Source organism: Pimephales promelas, chromosome 1, assembly GCF_988280905.1.
Source record: "Pimephales promelas chromosome 1, fPimPro1.hap1.1, whole genome shotgun sequence".
Taxonomy (NCBI): domain Eukaryota; kingdom Metazoa; phylum Chordata; class Actinopteri; order Cypriniformes; family Leuciscidae; genus Pimephales; species Pimephales promelas.
Genome location: NC_142769.1, coordinates 40,161,205 through 40,179,505, shown reverse-complemented (window position 1 = coordinate 40,179,505; position 18,301 = coordinate 40,161,205). Strand labels below are relative to the sequence as shown.

The 18,301-nt window shown below is 38.8% G+C and overlaps 1 protein-coding gene across 1 annotated transcript; it reads right to left on the bottom strand.

The window, feature by feature from the left end:
* Positions 1 to 1,946: 1,946 nt before the first annotated feature.
* On the bottom strand, positions 1,947 to 18,296 carry LOC120462581 (E3 ubiquitin-protein ligase TRIM39). The gene is made up of 7 exons (XM_089129682.1): positions 18,202 to 18,296; positions 17,368 to 17,927; positions 17,194 to 17,289; positions 4,720 to 4,953; positions 4,498 to 4,645; positions 4,303 to 4,329; positions 1,947 to 2,571 (listed from the first exon to the last, which is right to left on the bottom strand). The coding sequence occupies exons 2-7, from the start codon at positions 17,923 to 17,925 to the stop codon at positions 1,997 to 1,999; spliced, it is 1,638 nt and encodes a 545-aa protein (XP_088985808.1). The 5' UTR covers positions 17,926 to 17,927; positions 18,202 to 18,296; the 3' UTR covers positions 1,947 to 1,996.
* Between the last annotated feature and the right edge of the window lie 5 nt (positions 18,297 to 18,301).

The following is an 18,301-nucleotide window of genomic DNA, read 5'->3' as shown; positions in this document are numbered from 1 at the left end:
TTTTTTTTTGGGCGAAAAATTAAGTTTCTCCAATCTTCCCAAAACTCTGGATTCTGATAGAGGGCCATGAGACTTAGACCTGAGTGCAAAAATGGAGGCTCTAGCCCCTTCCAGAGCTGAGATGTCGAAACTCAAAAATTTGGCCCGGAAAAAAAAAACGACAGTGGTACCCCTTACGTTTTTTTTTTTTGGGCGAAAAATTAAGTTTCTCCAATCTTCCCAAAACTCTGGATTCTGATAGAGGGCCATGAGACTTAGACCTGAGTGCAAAAATGGAGGCTCTAGCCCCTTCCAGAGCTGAGATATCGAAACTCAAAAATTCGGCCCGAAAAAAAAAAAAAAACGACAGTGGTACCCCTTACGTTTTTTTTTTTTTTTTTTTGGCGAAAAATTAAGTTTCTCCAATTTTCCCAAAACTCTGGATTCTGATAGAGGGCCATGAGACTTAGACCTGAGTGCAAAAATGGAGGCTCTAGCCCCTTCCAGAGCTGAGATATCGAAACTCAAAAATTCGGCCCGAAAAAAAAAAACCGACAGTGGTACCCCTTACGGTTTTTTTTTTTTTGGCGAAAAATTAAGTTTCTCCAATCTTCCCAAAACTCTGGATTCTGATAGAGGGCCATGAGACTTAGACCTGAGTGCAAAAATGGAGGCTCTAGCCCCTTCCAGAGCTGAGATATCGAAACTCAAAAATTCGGCCCGAAAAAAAAACGACGTACCCCTTACGGTTTTTTTTTTTGGGCGAAAAATTAAGTTTCTCCAATCTTCCCAAAACTCTGGATTCTGATAGAGGGCCATGAGACTTAGACCTGAGTGCAAAAATGGAGTCTCTAGCCCCTTCCAGAGCTGAGATATCGAAACTCAAAAATTCGGCCCGAAAAAAAAAACGACAGTGGTACCCCTTACGTTTTTTTTTTGGGGCGAAAAATTAAGTTTCTCCAATCTTCCCAAAACTCTGGATTCTGATAGAGGGCCATGAGACTTAGACCTGAGTGCAAAAATGGAGGCTCTAGCCCCTTCCAGAGCTGAGATATCGAAACTCAAAAATTTGGCCCGAAAAAAAAAAAACGACAGTGGTACCCCTTACGTTTTTTTTTTTTGGGCTAAAAATTAAGTTTCTCCAATCTTCCCAAAACTCTGGATTCTGATAGAGGGCCATGAGACTTAGACCTGAGTGCAAAAATGGAGGCTCTAGCCCCTTCCAGAGCTGAGATATCGAAACTCAAAAATTCGGCCCGAAAAAAAAAAACGACAGTGTTTTTTTTTTCTGTTTTTATCCTTAATTTGCGCAGTTTGAAGTGTTCATGGCCAAATAAATAAATAAATATATAAAACAATTAGATGTTTTCTTAAAAAAAAAAGTGTAAAGCTCAAAACATTATCGTGAACAGATGATTAGCGCTAATTTGTTCTGTATAGTGAGAGAAATCTTCATTCTTTGCCCAAATGTATGAATTAATGTTGACAGAGTGATACCTCGTTTTAACAACGAATACATTTCTGAGGAAAAGTGTTTAGCTGCTGCACAAATCTTTAATATAAACATGAGCTAACACTTAAGATAATTACATTGATTTACCTTATCCAGCTCTGACTGTGAACTAATCAAAGTTTAAGTGTCTTCAGTTAAAAAAGTTGTCAGTAGCAAATGTTAATGCTGCTCAAAATGATAATAATAATAAAAAATGAACATTTCCTGGTTGTTTTAATACCCTGACGTGATTGGACACACAATAGGGTCCTGAAATGATGGTATTATCTATTGTCTCAGTGTCATAAAAAACATAAAAATACTAATATTAAATCAGTAATAAATTACAAAAACGGTAATATGTTTGTGTGAATTACTGTCATGATTCGCCAATAAAACAAATTTAAAATTCATCTTTATTTGATATGTTACTGTAATGTTAGAAACATGATTGTAAAAAGAAATGTTGTGCAAGTAAAAAAACACTTTCATTATTTTATTACAAATGACAATAGTACATTTTTTCTACAAATGGTTATCATTGACTAAAATCCACTTATTTTTGCTGACAGGTGAGATGATCAGAGGGGCTGAATTTGTGTCTCCATTATTAAAGCCTGGGCTGAAGTAAGGATAGAGTTTTTCTGTAAAAGTCTGATCGGTGAAAGAGTAGATATGAGACCTGGCCTCCACATCATAAAAGGAGACCAGACCCTCCTCATAATCCACAAACACACCCACCTTCTGGGGCTTCACTTTCAGGGAGAGAGACACAGACTGACAGTCACAGGCCTTGTACTCGCCTCCATTCCTCAACCATAGAGTCCAGAGTCCATTCCTTGGACTCAGAGTGATTATTCCCTTTCTGATAACAGACTCCCTCGCCACACCTAAGTCCCACTCAGTTTTTCCTTCTACTTGCACCTCAAAATAAAATTTCCCTGAGGAGAATCCCTCCTTCCCCAGGACACTGGGACACTTATCAAACCTCCACGGATTGTCTGGGACAATCTGTCGTGTTTCTCCATATCCAACTTGTTTGTCATCTTCAGAAAAGAGGAGTTTTGGGTGTGCAGTTTCAGGATCCATAGTCACAATCACTGAGACAGATCAGAACATGTACTTAGCATACTGCATGTACTTGTGTAGTACAGGATTGCATTCACTTTTTCTTTTTGTTATTATCCCATTAAAACTTCCTGGAAATGTTTTACAATGCATGTCCATCATTTATATTAGCTACTTTTCAAATGTATAGATTGTATTGTTTTACACTTGTCCCAGACTTTCAAACTTAAAATATTTGTTATTACTATAACCCTTGTGTTATGTTGCGGGTCAATTTGACCCGTTTAGATTTTCTAGTTTTTGGAAATACTGGTTAACCTATATATTTTTTCTTGATATTTTGTGACTTTTTCTCATTTATCCTCATGAACATGCATGCAAAGTTTCAACATGCTGGTGTTTTTTGACATATACAAACATAATTACTATTACGTTCGTGATGTTCGCGGGTCAATTTGACCCGCATATTTTAACGCTCTAATGCAACTGTACCGACCCAAAATAATAATATTTATTGGTTATATTTTGTTATTTTATCTTTTTACTACCTTATGAAGCTAAAAAAATAGGGTTTCCACACTTATTTCAATACAGAAAAATATTTTGTCAGCCACAGATGGTAAAAATTACCTTTCATTTATTTTTTCAAGCTACCTGATATATTATTAAACCTTTGCTTTTTTTCTTGATATTTTGTGACTTTTTCTCATTTATCATCATGAACATGCATGCAAAGTTTCAACATGCTGGTGTTTTTTGACATACAAACTAAATTACTATTACGTTTGTGATGTTCGCGGGTCAGTTTGACCCTCATAGGCAGCTATTCAAAAGCAACTGTACAGACACAAAATAAAAACATTTATTTTATGTATGTCAGGGCATCAACTCCAGTTCTAAAATGTAAGTGTATCTAAAAGTGCTCTAACCCTAACCAAACTTGAAAAAAGCTAAATAATGGTGTTCAGAATTAATTGCAAATTACAAATGAAAATCTTTTGTTTTCTTTTTTTTTTTTTTTTTTTTTTTCCCTTCTGTTATGGTTGTATTGTCTGATTTTCTTTTTTTTTTATACTTAAGTGTTTATACCATGTAAAAAATTGGAAAAATAAAATAATATATACAAATGAAAATCTTTGACAGACACAGATAAAGGGTGTCTGTACACTACACAGTAAAATAAGCTCTCGTTTTTAAGCTCTCTTGGTGTCTGAAAATCCTACATATAAGGTTTGGTTAAAAGCTAGGTATTTCAAAGGCAGCTTCACAGACCCAAAAAAATAAATAAAAAACATTTATTTGATGTATGTTTTTGTTATGTCTGGTTTCTGTTCATTTTCAAATTTTGTCAAAACAAAACAGTTTTAAAAAATGGTTAAAACACATGTTCATTAAATCATATCTTCAGATATATATTTTTTTGGAATATTTGAAAAATGTTGATATTAAAAGTTTACAGTTTGAACCTGAATCTTTGTTGGTTTTCATAGTGTGATTTTTGAGGAATTGTATTGAATCCAATTAGGGTCAATTTGACCCGAACCATAAGGGGTGTACACAGAAATCCAACATAACACAAGGGTTAAGTAAAATGTGGTATATTTTAGATGCATGTATATCCAATGCTGGACATTGTTTGAAGACAAATTAAACTAGTGAGATTTTTTTTTTTAAATATAGTTTACACACCCATACATCTATAAATGTGAAAATGTTTGTGTATGCATGTTTAAATGAAGGGAAATGGCACAGATGACTTGTACCTGTAAACTTCTCAATCCTCCTCAGCTCTGTGGAAACAATTTATACATTTGATTAGTCTTCTCTAAAGAACGTAAATAAGTTGTAGAACAGTACCAGTCATAGTTTTAAAGCATAATTCAATTAACATAATTCAATATAAAAATGCTAGAAAAACCAAGCAGTTTTTATTCCAATCATAACAGTGAGAAGCTCACCAGCTCCTGTAATCTTCACCATTGCACCATTGAGAAATTCTTGATGCTTTGATAGAGCTCTCCTCAGAGCGTCCTCCCTCAGAATAGCGTCAGTACTGATCCCAGTCCAGATCTTGGTGTCTAACGGGCTGCACAGGGATGGATAAATCTACAGCGAGAGAAGAGAGAAGCATGTTGAGTGTTGTCCTGTGATGTGCAGCGAGCAGAGAGACAGACACTGACCTGTAGGAGGTGCAGGTGATCTTCAGTGTGTGAGAGCTGCTCCAGCTCAGTGTTTCTTCTCTTCAGCTCCGTGATCTCCTGCTCCAGCTCTTTAATGAGCTCTTCAGCCTGTTTCTCTTCTGCTTTCTGCTTCTGCTCCATCACCTCCAGCAGCTCAGACTGACAGCTCTCAATGGAGCGGATCAGATCCGTGAACAGCTCAACACAGTCCGCTTTCTCTTTTTCTGAGCTTTGCTAAATAAAGGACAATGTACAGTCAGTCTTAAGACATGGATACCAAGAAGATAAATAATTATGGATGTGACATGAATTATTGATTTGAATTAAAAAGGTAATTCTTACAGCTAACTGATAAATGAGATGCAAGGAAGAATACACTACAGACAGACAGATATAGAGATATTCTATTTTAACTATTCTTATCTCTATGTTTATTTATACCGAACTTTATATATCACAGCTCTTATTTTCACTTTGAATAAAATTATACCATTTTGACTTTTCAACTGTCCAATCAGTGACCATTTGGAAAATGCCTATACAGTAAAAACCGTAACTTGAACAGAACATTGCGCTAGGATAGATGGACATGTTTGATAGTTGCCCAAAGCTGATCTTAAGGTAAACAGCAAATTCTTATTTTATTTAAAGGGATACTCTACTTTTTTTTGGAAATAGGCTCATTTTACAACTCCCCCAGAGTAAAACAATTGAGTTTTACCGTTTTTGAATCCATTCAGCCGATTTTCTGATATTTAGAAGAATATCAGTAACCGTCATGGCCCTCTATCAGAATCCAGAGTTTTGGGAAGATTGGAGAAACTTAATTTTTCGCCCAAAAAAAAAAAACGTAAGGGGTACCACTGTCGTTTTTTTTTTTCGGGCCGAATTTTTGAGTTTCGATATCTCAGCTCTGGAAGGGGCTAGAGCCTCCATTTTTGCACTCAGGTCTAAGTCTCATGGCCCTCTATCAGAATCCAGGGTTTTGGGAAGATTGGAGAAACTTAAAAATTCGGCCCGAAAAAAAAAAACGACAGTGGTACCCCTTACGTTTTTTTTTTTTGGGCGAAAAATTAAGTTTCTCCAATCTTCCCAAAACTCTGGATTCTGATAGAGGGCCATGAGACTTAGACCTGAGTGCAAAAATGGAGGCTCTAGCCCCTTCCAGAGATGAGATATCGAAACTCAAAAATTCGGGCCGAAAAAAAAACGACAGTGGTACCCCTTACGTTTTTTTTTTTTTTTTGGGCGAAAAATTAAGTTTCTCCAATCTTCCCAAAACTCTGGATTCTGATAGAGGGCCATGAGACTTAGACCTGAGTGCAAAAATGGAGGCTCTAGCCCCTTCCAGAGCTGAGATATCGAAACTCAAAAATTCGGCCCGAAAAAAAAACCGTAAGGGGTACCACTGTCGTTTTTTTTTTCGGGCCGAATTTTTGAGTTTCGATATGATGGAGGAAATATGATGGATGGAAAAATGGAGGCTCTAGCCCCTTCCAGAGCTGAGATATCGAAACTCAAAAATTCGGCCCGAAAAAAAAAACGTAAGGGGTACCACTGTCGTTTTTTTTTTCGGGCCGAATTTTTGAGTTTCGATATCTCAGCTCTGGAAGGGGCTAGAGCCTCCATTTTTGCACTCAGGTCTAAGTCTCATGGCCCTCTATCAGAATCCAGAGTTTTTGGGAAGATTGGAGAAACTTAATTTTTCACCCAAAAAAAAAAAACGTAAGGGGTACCACTGTCGTTTTTTTTTCGGGCCAAATTTTTGAGTTTCGATATCTCAGCTCTGGAAGGGGCTAGAGCCTTCATTTTTGCACTCAGGTCTAAGTCTCATGGCCCTCTATCAGAATCCAGAGTTTTGGGAAGATTGGAGAAACTTAATTTTTCGCCCAAAAAAAAAAAACGTAAGGGGTACCACTGTCGTTTTTTTTTTCGGGCCGAATTTTTGAGTTTTGATATCTCAGCTCTGGAAGGGGCTAGAGCCTCCATTTTTGCACTCAGGTCTAAGTCTCATGGCCCTCTATCAGAATCCAGAGTTTTGGGAAGATTGGAGAAACTTAATTTTTCGCCCAAAAAAAAAAAACGTAAGGGGTACCACTGTCGTTTTTTTTTCGGGCCGAATTTTTGAGTTTCGATATCTCATCTCTGGAAGGGGCTAGAGCCTCCATTTTTGCACTCAGGTCTAAGTCTCATGGCCCTCTATCAGAATCCAGAGTTTTGGGAAGATTGGAGAAACTTAATTTTTCGCCCAAAAAAAAAAAACGTAAGGGGTACCACTGTCGTTTTTTTTTTCGGGCCGAATTTTTGAGTTTCGATATCTCAACTCTGGAAGGGGCTAGAGCCTCCATTTTTGCACTCAGGTCTAAGTCTCATGGCCCTCTATCAGAATCCAGAGTTTTGGGAAGATTGGAGAAACTTAATTTTTCGCCCCAAAAAAAAAACGTAAGGGGTACCACTGTCGTTTTTTTTTCGGGCCGAATTTTTGAGTTTCGATATCTCATCTCTGGAAGGGGCTAGAGCCTCCATTTTTGCACTCAGGTCTAAGTCTCATGGCCCTCTATCAGAATCCAGAGTTTTGGGAAGATTGGAGAAACTTAATTTTTCGCCCAAAAAAAAAAAAACGTAAGGGGTACCACTGTCGTTTTTTTTCGGGCCGAATTTTTTAGTTTTGATATCTCAGCTCTGGAAGGGGCAAGAGCCTCCATTTTCGCACTCAGGTCTAAGTCTCATGGCCCTCTATCAGAATCCAGAGTTTTGGGAAGATTGGAGAAACTTAATTTTTCGCCCAAAAAAAACAAAACCGTAAGGGGTACCACTGTCGTTTTTTTTTCGGCCCGAATTTTTGAGTTTCGATATCTCAGCTCTGGAAGGGGCTAGAGCCTTCATTTTTGCACTCAGGTCTAAGTCTCATGGCCCTCTATCAGAATCCAGAGTTTTGGGAAGATTGGAGAAACTTAATTTTTCGCCCAAAAAAAAAAACGTAAGGGGTACCACTGTCGTTTTTTTTTCGGGCCGAATTTTTGAGTTTCGATATCTCATCTCTGTAAGGGGCTAGAGCCTCCATTTTTGCACTCAGGTCTAAGTCTCATGGCCCTCTATCAGAATCCAGAGTTTTGGGAAGATTGGAGAAACTTAATTTTTCGCCCAAAAAAAAAAAAACGTAAGGGGTACCACTGTCGGTTTTTTTTCGGGCCGAATTTTTGAGTTTCGATATCTCAGCTCTGGAAGGGGCTAGACTAGAGCCTCCATTTTTGCACTCAGGTCTAAGTCTCATGACCCTCTATCAGAATCCAGAGTTTTGGGAAGATTGGAGAAACTTAATTTTTCGCCCAAAAAATAAAAAACCGTAAGGGGTACCACTGTCGTTTTTTTTTCGGGCCGAATTTTTGAGTTTCGATATCTCAGCTCTGGAAGGGGCTAGAGCCTCCATTTTTGCACTCAGGTCTAAGTCTCATGGCCCTCTATCAGAATCCAGAGTTTTGGGAAGATTGGAGAAACTTAATTTTTCGCCCAAAAAAAAAAACGTAAGGGGTACCACTGTCGTTTTTTTTTCGGGCCGAATTTTTGAGTTTCGATATCTCAGCTCTGGAAGGGGCTAGAGCCTCCATTTTTGCACTCAGGTCTAACTCTCATGGCCCTCTATCAGAATCCAGAGTTTTGGGAAGATTGGAGAAACTTAATTTTTCGCCCCAAAAAAAAAACGTAAGGGGTACCACTGTCGTTTTTTTTTCGGGCCGAATTTTTGAGTTTCGATATCTCATCTCTGGAAGGGGCTTGAGCCTCCATTTTTGCACTCAGGTCTAAGTCTCATGGCCCTCTATCAGAATCCAGAGTTTTGGGAAGATTGGAGAAACTTAATTTTTCGCCCAAAAAAAAAAACGTAAGGGGTACCACTGTCGTTTTTTTTTCGGGCCGAATTTTTGAGTTTCGATATCTCATCTCTGGAAGGGGCTAGAGCCTCCATTTTTGCACTCAGGTCTAAGTCTCATGGCCCTCTATCAGAATCCAGAGTTTTGGGAAGATTGGAGAAACTTAATTTTTCGCCCAAAAAAAAACAAAACGTAAGGGGTACCACTGTCGTTTTTTTTTCGGGCCGAATTTTTGAGTTTCGATATCTCATCTCTGGAAGGGGCTAGAGCCTCCATTTTTGCACTCAGGTCTAAGTCTCATGGCCCTCTATCAGAATCCAGAGTTTTGGGAAGATTGGAGAAACTTAATTTTTCGCCCAAAAAAAAAAAAAAAACGTAAGGGGTACCACTGTCGTTTTTTTTTCGGGCCGAATTTTTGAGTTTCGATATCTCAACTCTGGAAGGGGCTAGAGCCTCCATTTTTGCACTCAGGTCTAAGTCTCATGGCCCTCTATCAGAATCCAGAGTTTTGGGAAGATTGGAGAAACTTAATTTTTCGCTCAAAAAAAAAAACGTAAGGGGTACCACTGTCGTTTTTTTTTCGGGCCGAATTTTTGAGTTTCGATATCTCATCTCTGGAAGGGGCTAGAGCCTCCATTTTTGCACTCAGGTCTAAGTCTCATGGCCCTCTATCAGAATCCAGAGTTTTGGGAAGATTGGAGAAACTTAATTTTTCGCCCAAAAAAAAAAAACGTAAGGGGTACCACTGTCGTTTTTTTTCGGGCCGAATTTTTGAGTTTTGATATCTCAGCTCTGGAAGGGGCTAGAGCCTCCATTTTTGCACTCAGGTCTAAGTCTCATGGCCCTCTATCAGAATCCAGAGTTTTGGGAAGATTGGAGAAACTTAATTTTTTGCCCAAAAAAAAAAAACGTAAGGGGTACCACTGTCGTTTTTTTTTCGGGCCGAATTTTTGAGTTTCGATATCTCATCTCTGGAAGGGGCAAGAGCCTCCATTTTTGCACTCAGGTCTAAGTCTCATGGCCCTCTATCAGAATCCAGAGTTTTGGGAAGATTGGAGAAACTTAATTTTTCGCCCAAAAAAAAAAACGTAAGGGGTACCACTGTCGTTTTTTTTTCGGGCCGAATTTTTGAGTTTCGATATCTCATCTCTGGAAGGGGCTAGAGCCTCCATTTTTGCTTTCAGGTCTAAGTCTCATGGCCCTCTATCAGAATCCAGAGTTTTGGGAAGATTGGAGAAACTTAATTTTTCGCCCAAAAAAAAAAAACGTAAGGGGTACCACTGTCGTTTTTTTTTCGGGCCGAATTTTTGAGTTTCGATATCTCAGCTCTGGAAGGGGCTAGAGCCTCCATTTTTGCACTCAGGTCTAAGTCTCATGGCCCTCTATCAGAATCCAGAGTTTTGGGAAGATTGGAGAAACTTAATTTTTCGCCCAAAAAAAAAAACGTAAGGGGTACCACTGTCGTTTTTTTTTCGGGCCGAATTTTTGAGTTTCGATATCTCATCTCTGGAAGGGGCTAGAGCCTCCATTTTTGCACTCAGGTCTAAGTCTCATGGCCCTCTATCAGAATCCAGAGTTTTGGGAAGATTGGAGAAACTTAAAAATTCGGCCCGAAAAAAAAAACGACAGTGGTACCCCTTATGTTTTTTTTTTTGGGCGAAAAATTAAGTTTCTCCAATCTTCCCAAAACTCTGGATTCTGATAGAGGGCCATGAGACTTAGACCTGAGTGCAAAAATGGAGGCTCTAGCCCCTTCCAGAGATGAGATATCGAAACTCAAAAATTCGGGCCGAAAAAAAAACGACAGTGGTACCCCTTACGTTTTTTTTTTTTTTTTTGGGCGAAAAATTAAGTTTCTCCAATCTTCCCAAAACTCTGGATTCTGATAGAGGGCCATGAGACTTAGACCTGAGTGCAAAAATGGAGGCTCTAGCCCCTTCCAGAGCTGAGATATCGAAACTCAAAAATTCGGCCCGAAAAAAAAAAACGACAGTGGTACCCCTTACGTTTTTTTTTTTTTGGGCGAAAAATTGAGTTTTGATGTCTCAGCTCTGGAAGGGGCTAGAGCCTCCATTTTTGCACTCAGATCTAAGTCTCATGGCCCTCTATCAGAATCCAGAGATTTGGGAAGATTGGAGAAACTTAATTTTTCGCCCAAAAAAAAAACGTAAGGGGTACCACTGTCGTTTTTTTTTCGGGCCGAATTTTTGAGTTTCGATGTCTCAGCTCTGGAAGGGGCTAGAGCCTCCATTTTTGCACTCAGATCTAAGTCTCATGGCCCTCTATCAGAATCCAGAGTTTTGGGAAGATTGGAGAAACTTAATTTTTCGCCCAAAAAAAAAAAACGTAAGGGGTACCACTGTCGTTTTTTTTTTTCGGGTCGAATTTTTGAGTTTCGATATCTCATCTCTGGAAGGGGCATGAGCCTCCATTTTTGCACTCAGGTCTAAGTCTCATGGCCCTCTATCAGAATCCAGAGTTTTGGGAAGATTGGAGAAACTTAATTTTTCGCCCAAAAAAAAAAAACGTAAGGGGTACCACTGTCGTTTTTTTTTTCGGACCGAATTTTTCAGTTTCGATATCTCAGCTCTGGAAGGGGCTAGAGCCTCCATTTTTGCACTCAGGTCTAAGTCTCATGGCCCTCTATCAGAATCCAGAGTTTTGGGAAGATTGGAGAAACTTAATTTTTCGCCCAAAAAAAAAAACGTAAGGGGTACCACTGTCGTTTTTTTTTTCGGGCTGAATTTTTGAGTTTCGATATCTCAGCTCTGGAAGGGGCTAGAGCCTCCATTTTTGCACTCAGGTCTAAGTCTCATGGCCCTCTATCAGAATCCAGAGTTTTGGGAAGATTGGAGAAACTTAATTTTTCGCCCAAAAAAAAAAACGTAAGGGGTACCACTGTCGTTTTTTTTTTTCGGGCCGAATTTTTGAGTTTCGATATCTCAGCTCTGGAAGGGGCTAGAGCCTCCATTTTTGCACTCAGGTCTAAGTCTCATGGCCCTCTATCAGAATCCAGAGTTTTGGGAAGATTGGAGAAACTTAATTTTTCGCCCAAAAAAAAAACGTAAGGGGTACCACTGTCGTTTTTTTTTCGGGCCGAATTTTTGAGTTTTGATATCTCAGCTCTGGAAGGGGCTAGAGCCTCCATTTTTGCACTCAGGTCTAAGTCTCATGGCCCTCTATCAGAATCCAGAGTTTTGGGAAGATTGGAGAAACTTAATTTTTCGCCCAAAAAAAAAAACGTAAGGGGTACCACTGTCGTTTTTTTTTTTCGGGCCGAATTTTTGAGTTTCGATATCTCAGCTCTGGAAGGGGCTAGAGCCTCCATTTTTGCACTCAGGTCTAAGTCTCATGGCCCTCTATCAGAATCCAGAGTTTTGGGAAGATTGGAGAAACTTAATTTTTCGCCCAAAAAAAAAACGTAAGGGGTACCACTGTCGTTTTTTTTTCGGGCCGAATTTTTGAGTTTTGATATCTCAGCTCTGGAAGGGGCTAGAGCCTCCATTTTTGCACTCAGGTCTAAGTCTCATGGCCCTCTATCAGAATCTAGAGTTTTGGGAAGATTGGAGAAACTTAATTTTTCGCCCAAAAAAAAAAAAAACGTAAGGGTACCACTGTCGTTTTTTTTCGGGCCGAATTTTTGAGTTTCGATATCTCATCTCTGGAAGGGGCTAGAGCCTTCATTTTTGCACTCAGGTCTAAGTCTCATGGCCCTCTATCAGAATCCAGAGTTGTGGGAAGATTGGAGAAACTTAATTTTTCGCCCAAAAAAAAAAAACGTAAGGGGTACCACTGTCGTTTTTTTTTCGGGCCGAATTTTTGAGTTTCGATATCTCATCTCTGGAAGGGGCTAGAGCCTCCATTTTTGCACTCAGGTCTAAGTCTCATGGCCCTCTATCAGAATCCAGAGTTTTGGGAAGATTGGAGAAACTTAATTTTTCGCCCAAAAAAAAAAACGTAAGGGGTACCACTGTCGTTTTTTTTTCGGGCCGAATTTTTGAGTTTTGATATCTCAGCTCTGGAAGGGGCTAGAGCCTCCATTTTTGCACTCAGGTCTAAGTCTCATGGCCCTCTATCAGAATCCAGAGTTTTTGGAAGATTGGAGAAACTTAATTTTTCGCCCAAAAAAAAAAAAACGTAAGGGGTACCACTGTCGTTTTTTTTTCGGGCCGAATTTTTGAGTTTCGATATCTCAGCTCTGGAAGGGGCTAGAGCCTCCATTTTTGCACTCAGGTCTAAGTCTCATGGCCCTCTATCAGAATCCAGAGTTTTGGGAAGATTGGAGAAACTTAATTTTTCGCCCAAAAAAAAAAACGTAAGGGGTACCACTGTCGTTTTTTTTTTTCGGGCCGAATTTTTGAGTTTCGATATCTCAGCTCTGGAAGGGGCTAGAGCCTCCATTTTTGCACTCAGGTCTAAGTCTCATGGCCCTCTATCAGAATCCAGAGTTTTTGGAAGATTGGAGAAACTTAATTTTTCGCCCAAAAAAAAAAAACGTAAGGGGTACCACTGTCGTTTTTTTTTCGGGCCGAATTTTTGAGTTTCGATATCTCAGCTCTGGAAGGGGCTAGAGCCTCCATTTTTGCACTCAGGTCTAAGTCTCATGGCCCTCTATCAGAATCCAGAGTTTTGGGAAGATTGGAGAAACTTAATTTTTCGCCCAAAAAAAAAAACGTAAGGGGTACCACTGTCGTTTTTTTTTTTCGGGCCGAATTTTTGAGTTTCGATATCTCAGCTCTGGAAGGGGCTAGAGCCTCCATTTTTGCACTCAGGTCTAAGTCTCATGGCCCTCTATCAGAATCCAGAGTTTTGGGAAGATTGGAGAAACTTAATTTTTCGCCCAAAAAAAAAAAAACGTAAGGGGTACCACTGTCGTTTTTTTTTCGGGCCGAATTTTTGAGTTTCGATATCTCATCTCTGGAAGGGGCTAGAGCCTCCATTTTTGCACTCAGGTCTAAGTCTCATGGCCCTCTATCAGAATCCATAGTTTTGGGAAGATTGGAGAAACTTAATTTTTCGCCCAAAAAAAAAAAAAACGTAAGGGGTACCACTGTCGTTTTTTTTCGGGCCGAATTTTTGAGTTTCGATATCTCAGCTCTGGAAGGGGCTAGAGCCTCCATTTTTGCACTCAGGTCTAAGTCTCATGGCCCTCTATCAGAATCCAGAGTTTTGGAATGATTGGAGAAACTTAATTTTTCGCCCAAAAAAAAAAAAACGTAAGGGGTACCACTGTCGTTTTTTTTTCGGGCCGAATTTTTGAGTTTCGATATCTCAGCTCTGGAAGGGGCTAGAGCCTCCATTTTTGCACTCAGGTCTAAGTCTCATGGCCCTCTATCAGAATCCAGAGTTTTGGGAAGATTGGAGAAACTTAATTTTTCGCCCAAAAAAAAAAACGTAAGGGGTACCACTGTCGTTTTTTTTTTTCGGGCCGAATTTTTGAGTTTCGATATCTCAGCTCTGGAAGGGGCTAGAGCCTCCATTTTTGCACTCAGGTCTAAGTCTCATGGCCATACCCGGCGCTATGGGCGGGCCTTAGGTGGCCGGGCCCGCCTACCGAGCGCCTGTGCCCCCCTCTCCATGCAGTTTGCAATTAATAAATTTTAAAAAGAAATTTATTTTAAAAATAAAAATAATGTATTGAATAACTCATGCGGAGATTCCACTCCCAAAAACGTCGACTTCAGCTGTATTAAGAACATGAGTGGGCCACAGTTATTTTTATTACTCTTCTTAAGTTGCACCAGCCCTGACACAATGCTAAATCATAAAACAGATATGTACAATAACATTACGATATCCTTTAATCGATTTAAATAGTTATTGATTTAGGTTTATGTGGTCGTTCAATTACGCCTTTATATTTGTATTAAACGTGAATGTAAATAATGGTCCAGGGGTAGAACTTTTGCCAAGCGTGCCAGAGATTCTGGGTTCTAATCCGTTCTAATAACTTTTTAATAACTTTTTTCTAATACATTTTTTCCATCAAAACTGATTATGTTTATCAGTGGTTGTATATCAGGCACAGACAAAACATCTTCAGAACATTTTGTGTTTTAATTTCACCGTAATGAATAGAGTCTCTCCACAACGGATTGCGCGTCCGAGTGAAGACTGTGCGCAAGCCAGAAAAAAAAAACACATTAGCCTATCCGCGCCAGCGGCAACGAGCATTAATTTGAACAGTTGATTTTAAAAACACATTTCAGCGCTAGATCGTCTCTCATTTAAAAAACGAACGAAACGAATGCTCTGCTAGTTAACTGAAGATGTTTTGTTTATTTGTATTGGTACATTCGTGCCGGAATGTTTCAAAAGTGGTGGGTACAATATCGACGGTGGGGACATATCCCACCCGCAAATTACGCCTGGTACTTGAAATCGGCGTAATAGTTGGTTTTTGTCCAATAGAAAAATGTTTTGGATGTCATAATTAGGCCCCCCCTACAATATTAAATGCCCGTCCATTGGTTTGTTTCTGCAGCCGGCTCTGAACCATTGACTTCTGGTCTCATTGATTTCCATAAAAAATATATACTATGGAAGTCAATGAGACCAGAAACTGTCTGGTTACTGAATGATATTCTTCTAAATATCAGAAAATCAGCTGAATACATTCGAAAACGGTAAAACCCATCCGTTTAACTCTGGGGATGTGGTAAAATAAGCCTATTTCCAAAAAAAGTGGAGTATCCCTTTAAGCAGACAGTTTGCCTTGTGCATTCAGCATGCATTTTATACACTTACATTACATTTTTGGTCCGTTCATGCAATAAATGTACGTTCTTAACCCCTTAGCTGTCACCCCCCCCCCCTCTTTTTTTTGAGAATGGGGGTTAAAATGCACTATTCAAACTTAAATGGTTGTAATTCAAGAATGCTTTGGAATATTTACCCAAGTTTGATATTGTTTTAAAGAAAACAGATTATTGCTGAAGTGAAAACAAATGAAAGCATGAAAAAGTTATGGAAGTTTAAATTTACAGTAAATCAAAATACTGCACAAAATATTTTTATATTTAAAATATTTGATTAAATATGTATTTATTTATTTACAAAAGCTTTCTTGAGGTGCACTCTTGTCATAAATTCATCAATAACTCTTCCTACATAATTTGTAACACAAAACAGGGGTAGAATATTTATTTAGAAGTCTTAAGCCTTTCCAACGATATATAATTTGTCATAATTAGATTAGGATTTAATAGAAATACAGTGAAGTAAATTTAGGCGTCCAGGTAGCGGGACGGTGACAGTTAAGTGGCTACAAGCACATTTCATTCGGCCAAACGACACTTTAAAATCAGTCGGAGATACAAGTAAATATGAAAATACATAGTCATTCATGAAGATAAATTATTAGCACCTTAATAGCACACAAATATTTCTGTCCAAATTTGCTTGTGTGATAGTTAGTGAAAGAAAAATGCTTTTTTGGGTGTTATTTTTTGATTGGTCGGTGCATTCTACAGCACTTTATCAAACTTTTCAACATATCGCCTGCCTCAGACTCAGATTGTTTTCAATCAATGCCCAAATCGTAAAAATACGTTTGGGTCAATGAGAATGCATGATGTGCTTAACTCTTATCTTGGTCACAAGACTCTTCCTCTGTTTATATTACTCAATTCCTGGATTCTGGAGGAGTCAGATAGGCATATAATATTCTACTCTGATCTCTACAATAAACATCAGCAAATAAACAGACTAGGACAAAACTATTTAGAGTTTTAAAGGCAGTCCTCATTCTCATTTTATTATTTCTTGCAGAGGCAAAAGCTAAATACTATGCCAGCTAAGCTGGAAGTTCAATGGGCCAGAATACACAATTGCATTTTGAGGCTTACCCTGTCTTTATTCAATATATGTGCTGTCTTTAAGAAATTCTTTATTAAATCTTTATTGAATATAAGTGCTGTCATTAAGAAAATCAGGTGTTTGTTTCTGAGGGTTGTGGTCTGTGGCTGGCTTCTGCTTCCTGCTTGCTCTCTCTACAGAAGATCTTACGCACAAACACACACATCTAAAACTCTGCTAGAGAGCTCAAAAAGGCCCCATTTTATAATCATTTATGACGCGAAATATATCTTCATTTGCGTACATGTTGCTTCTACTTGCGTCAAAATATTTCAAGCGTGCGTTGATCGTTACATTACTTGCTTCAATGCTTGGTTTTACCTGCGTCAATGCTTTCCTGTTTGCGTCACTGGCATTAGCAATACACACATTTTTTTATTGTTCAATTTATCAGTTTTCTACCTTTCTAGACAATTAACTCCTAACTGTTGTTACACACAACAATGTTCCTGTTCACTCGTCATCTTCACAGGATGTGGTCTGTGTGCAGTTTAGATTTTTGTCTGCTTATGAAAACTTCATGGCCCCTAGAGATTTTCCAAGATCTGTAATTTACTTCTTTTTATTATGTCTTTTCTAATAATTTAGATCTTTAAATAATTGTTTAGAGGAGAACACTCAATTTCTCTAGACAATGAACTGCTAAAATGTATATCTTGAATGCAATTTATGTACATAATTAAATAGATAAATCACTGTTGTGTTTCGACCACATTAACACTTTTAATGAATCTGCAACAAGAATTACCTTGCTGAGCTGTACCAAACATTTGATATCTTCAATTTTCTTCATTCTGTTCTGAATCATCAAATGAACCTCAGCCTGCCTTCTCCCAAACTGAGCCTGTGGACAGAAATGAAGTGTTTTTTTTTAAGGCAAAATCATTAAAGTACAAATACATATAGATTAAGCATATCTCACCTTCCGTTCTTCACTCTCTTCCTCCACAGTAACAGTGTTGTGGGTTTTGTGGTCTTTTATTGTACATGACATGCACACACACATCTGATCATCTCTGCAGAACAGCTCCAAGGGACTCTCATGCTTTGGGCAAATATAATCCTCCAGATTCTCCACTGGGTTGATAAGTTTGTGTTTCTTCAGTTTTGCTACGGTGTTATGAGGCTCTAGGTGTGTTTTACAGAAAGATCCTTCACAATGCAGGCAAGACTTTAAAGCACCTCTCTTTATTTTTGTGCAGGCATCACATGGTATTCCTCCAGGTCGGACGGGGCTTTCTACCCTTTTCATTTGTTCAATGAGATCTCTGAACTCTCTGTTGATGTCAAGATCTGGTCTCAAGTGAAATAACTTTTTGCAAAGGGGGCATCGAGTCTCCATACTGCTGTTCCAGTGTTTACTGATACAATCCATGCAGAAGTTGTGTCCACACGGAATGGTTGCTGGGTCGGTGAAGAAATCCTGACATATTGAACACAGGCACTGTTCTGCAGCCTGGGAACTGCTGGAAGAAGCCATCACTGGAGGGAGAGGAAAATAATGATTGTACAAAGCATATAAATACACTCTTAGGATATAAGATAACTCTGCCTGTCCCTCCCTTTTAAACAAATTTAACCTGTCAAACCGGTTTTGAGACAGGATGTGAAATGCAGCATCTAGACATTACACAAAAGATTTGCACTACAAATTAAATTTGAAAATGCCACATTTGCACAATTATTCAAACATTAAAATAAATCATCAAATTCATCAATTAACAAGCACACAAAAAAAAGAGTATGTTTTCATTACCTCTAAGTTGGTGTGTCCTCAGTGCAGCTGTGGTGTACTGCAATACCGAAAGAGTGTATATTGCCACCTGTTCCTCCTCATTGTACGTCACCTTCTTTTA

Excerpts from the sequence above, each read along its gene's own strand:
- LOC120462581 (XM_089129682.1), bottom strand. The coding sequence starts at position 17,925 with ATGGCTTCTTCCAGCAGTTCCCAGGCTGCAGAACAGTGCCTGTGTTCA. Across the intron at positions 17,290-17,367 it reads AAGAGAGTGAAGAACGGAAG|GCTCAGTTTGGGAGAAGGCA; the intron begins GTGAGATATGCT and ends TTCTGTCCACAG. Across the intron at positions 4,954-17,193 it reads GTTTGGTACAGCTCAGCAAG|CAAAGCTCAGAAAAAGAGAA; the intron begins GTAATTCTTGTT and ends TCCTTTATTTAG.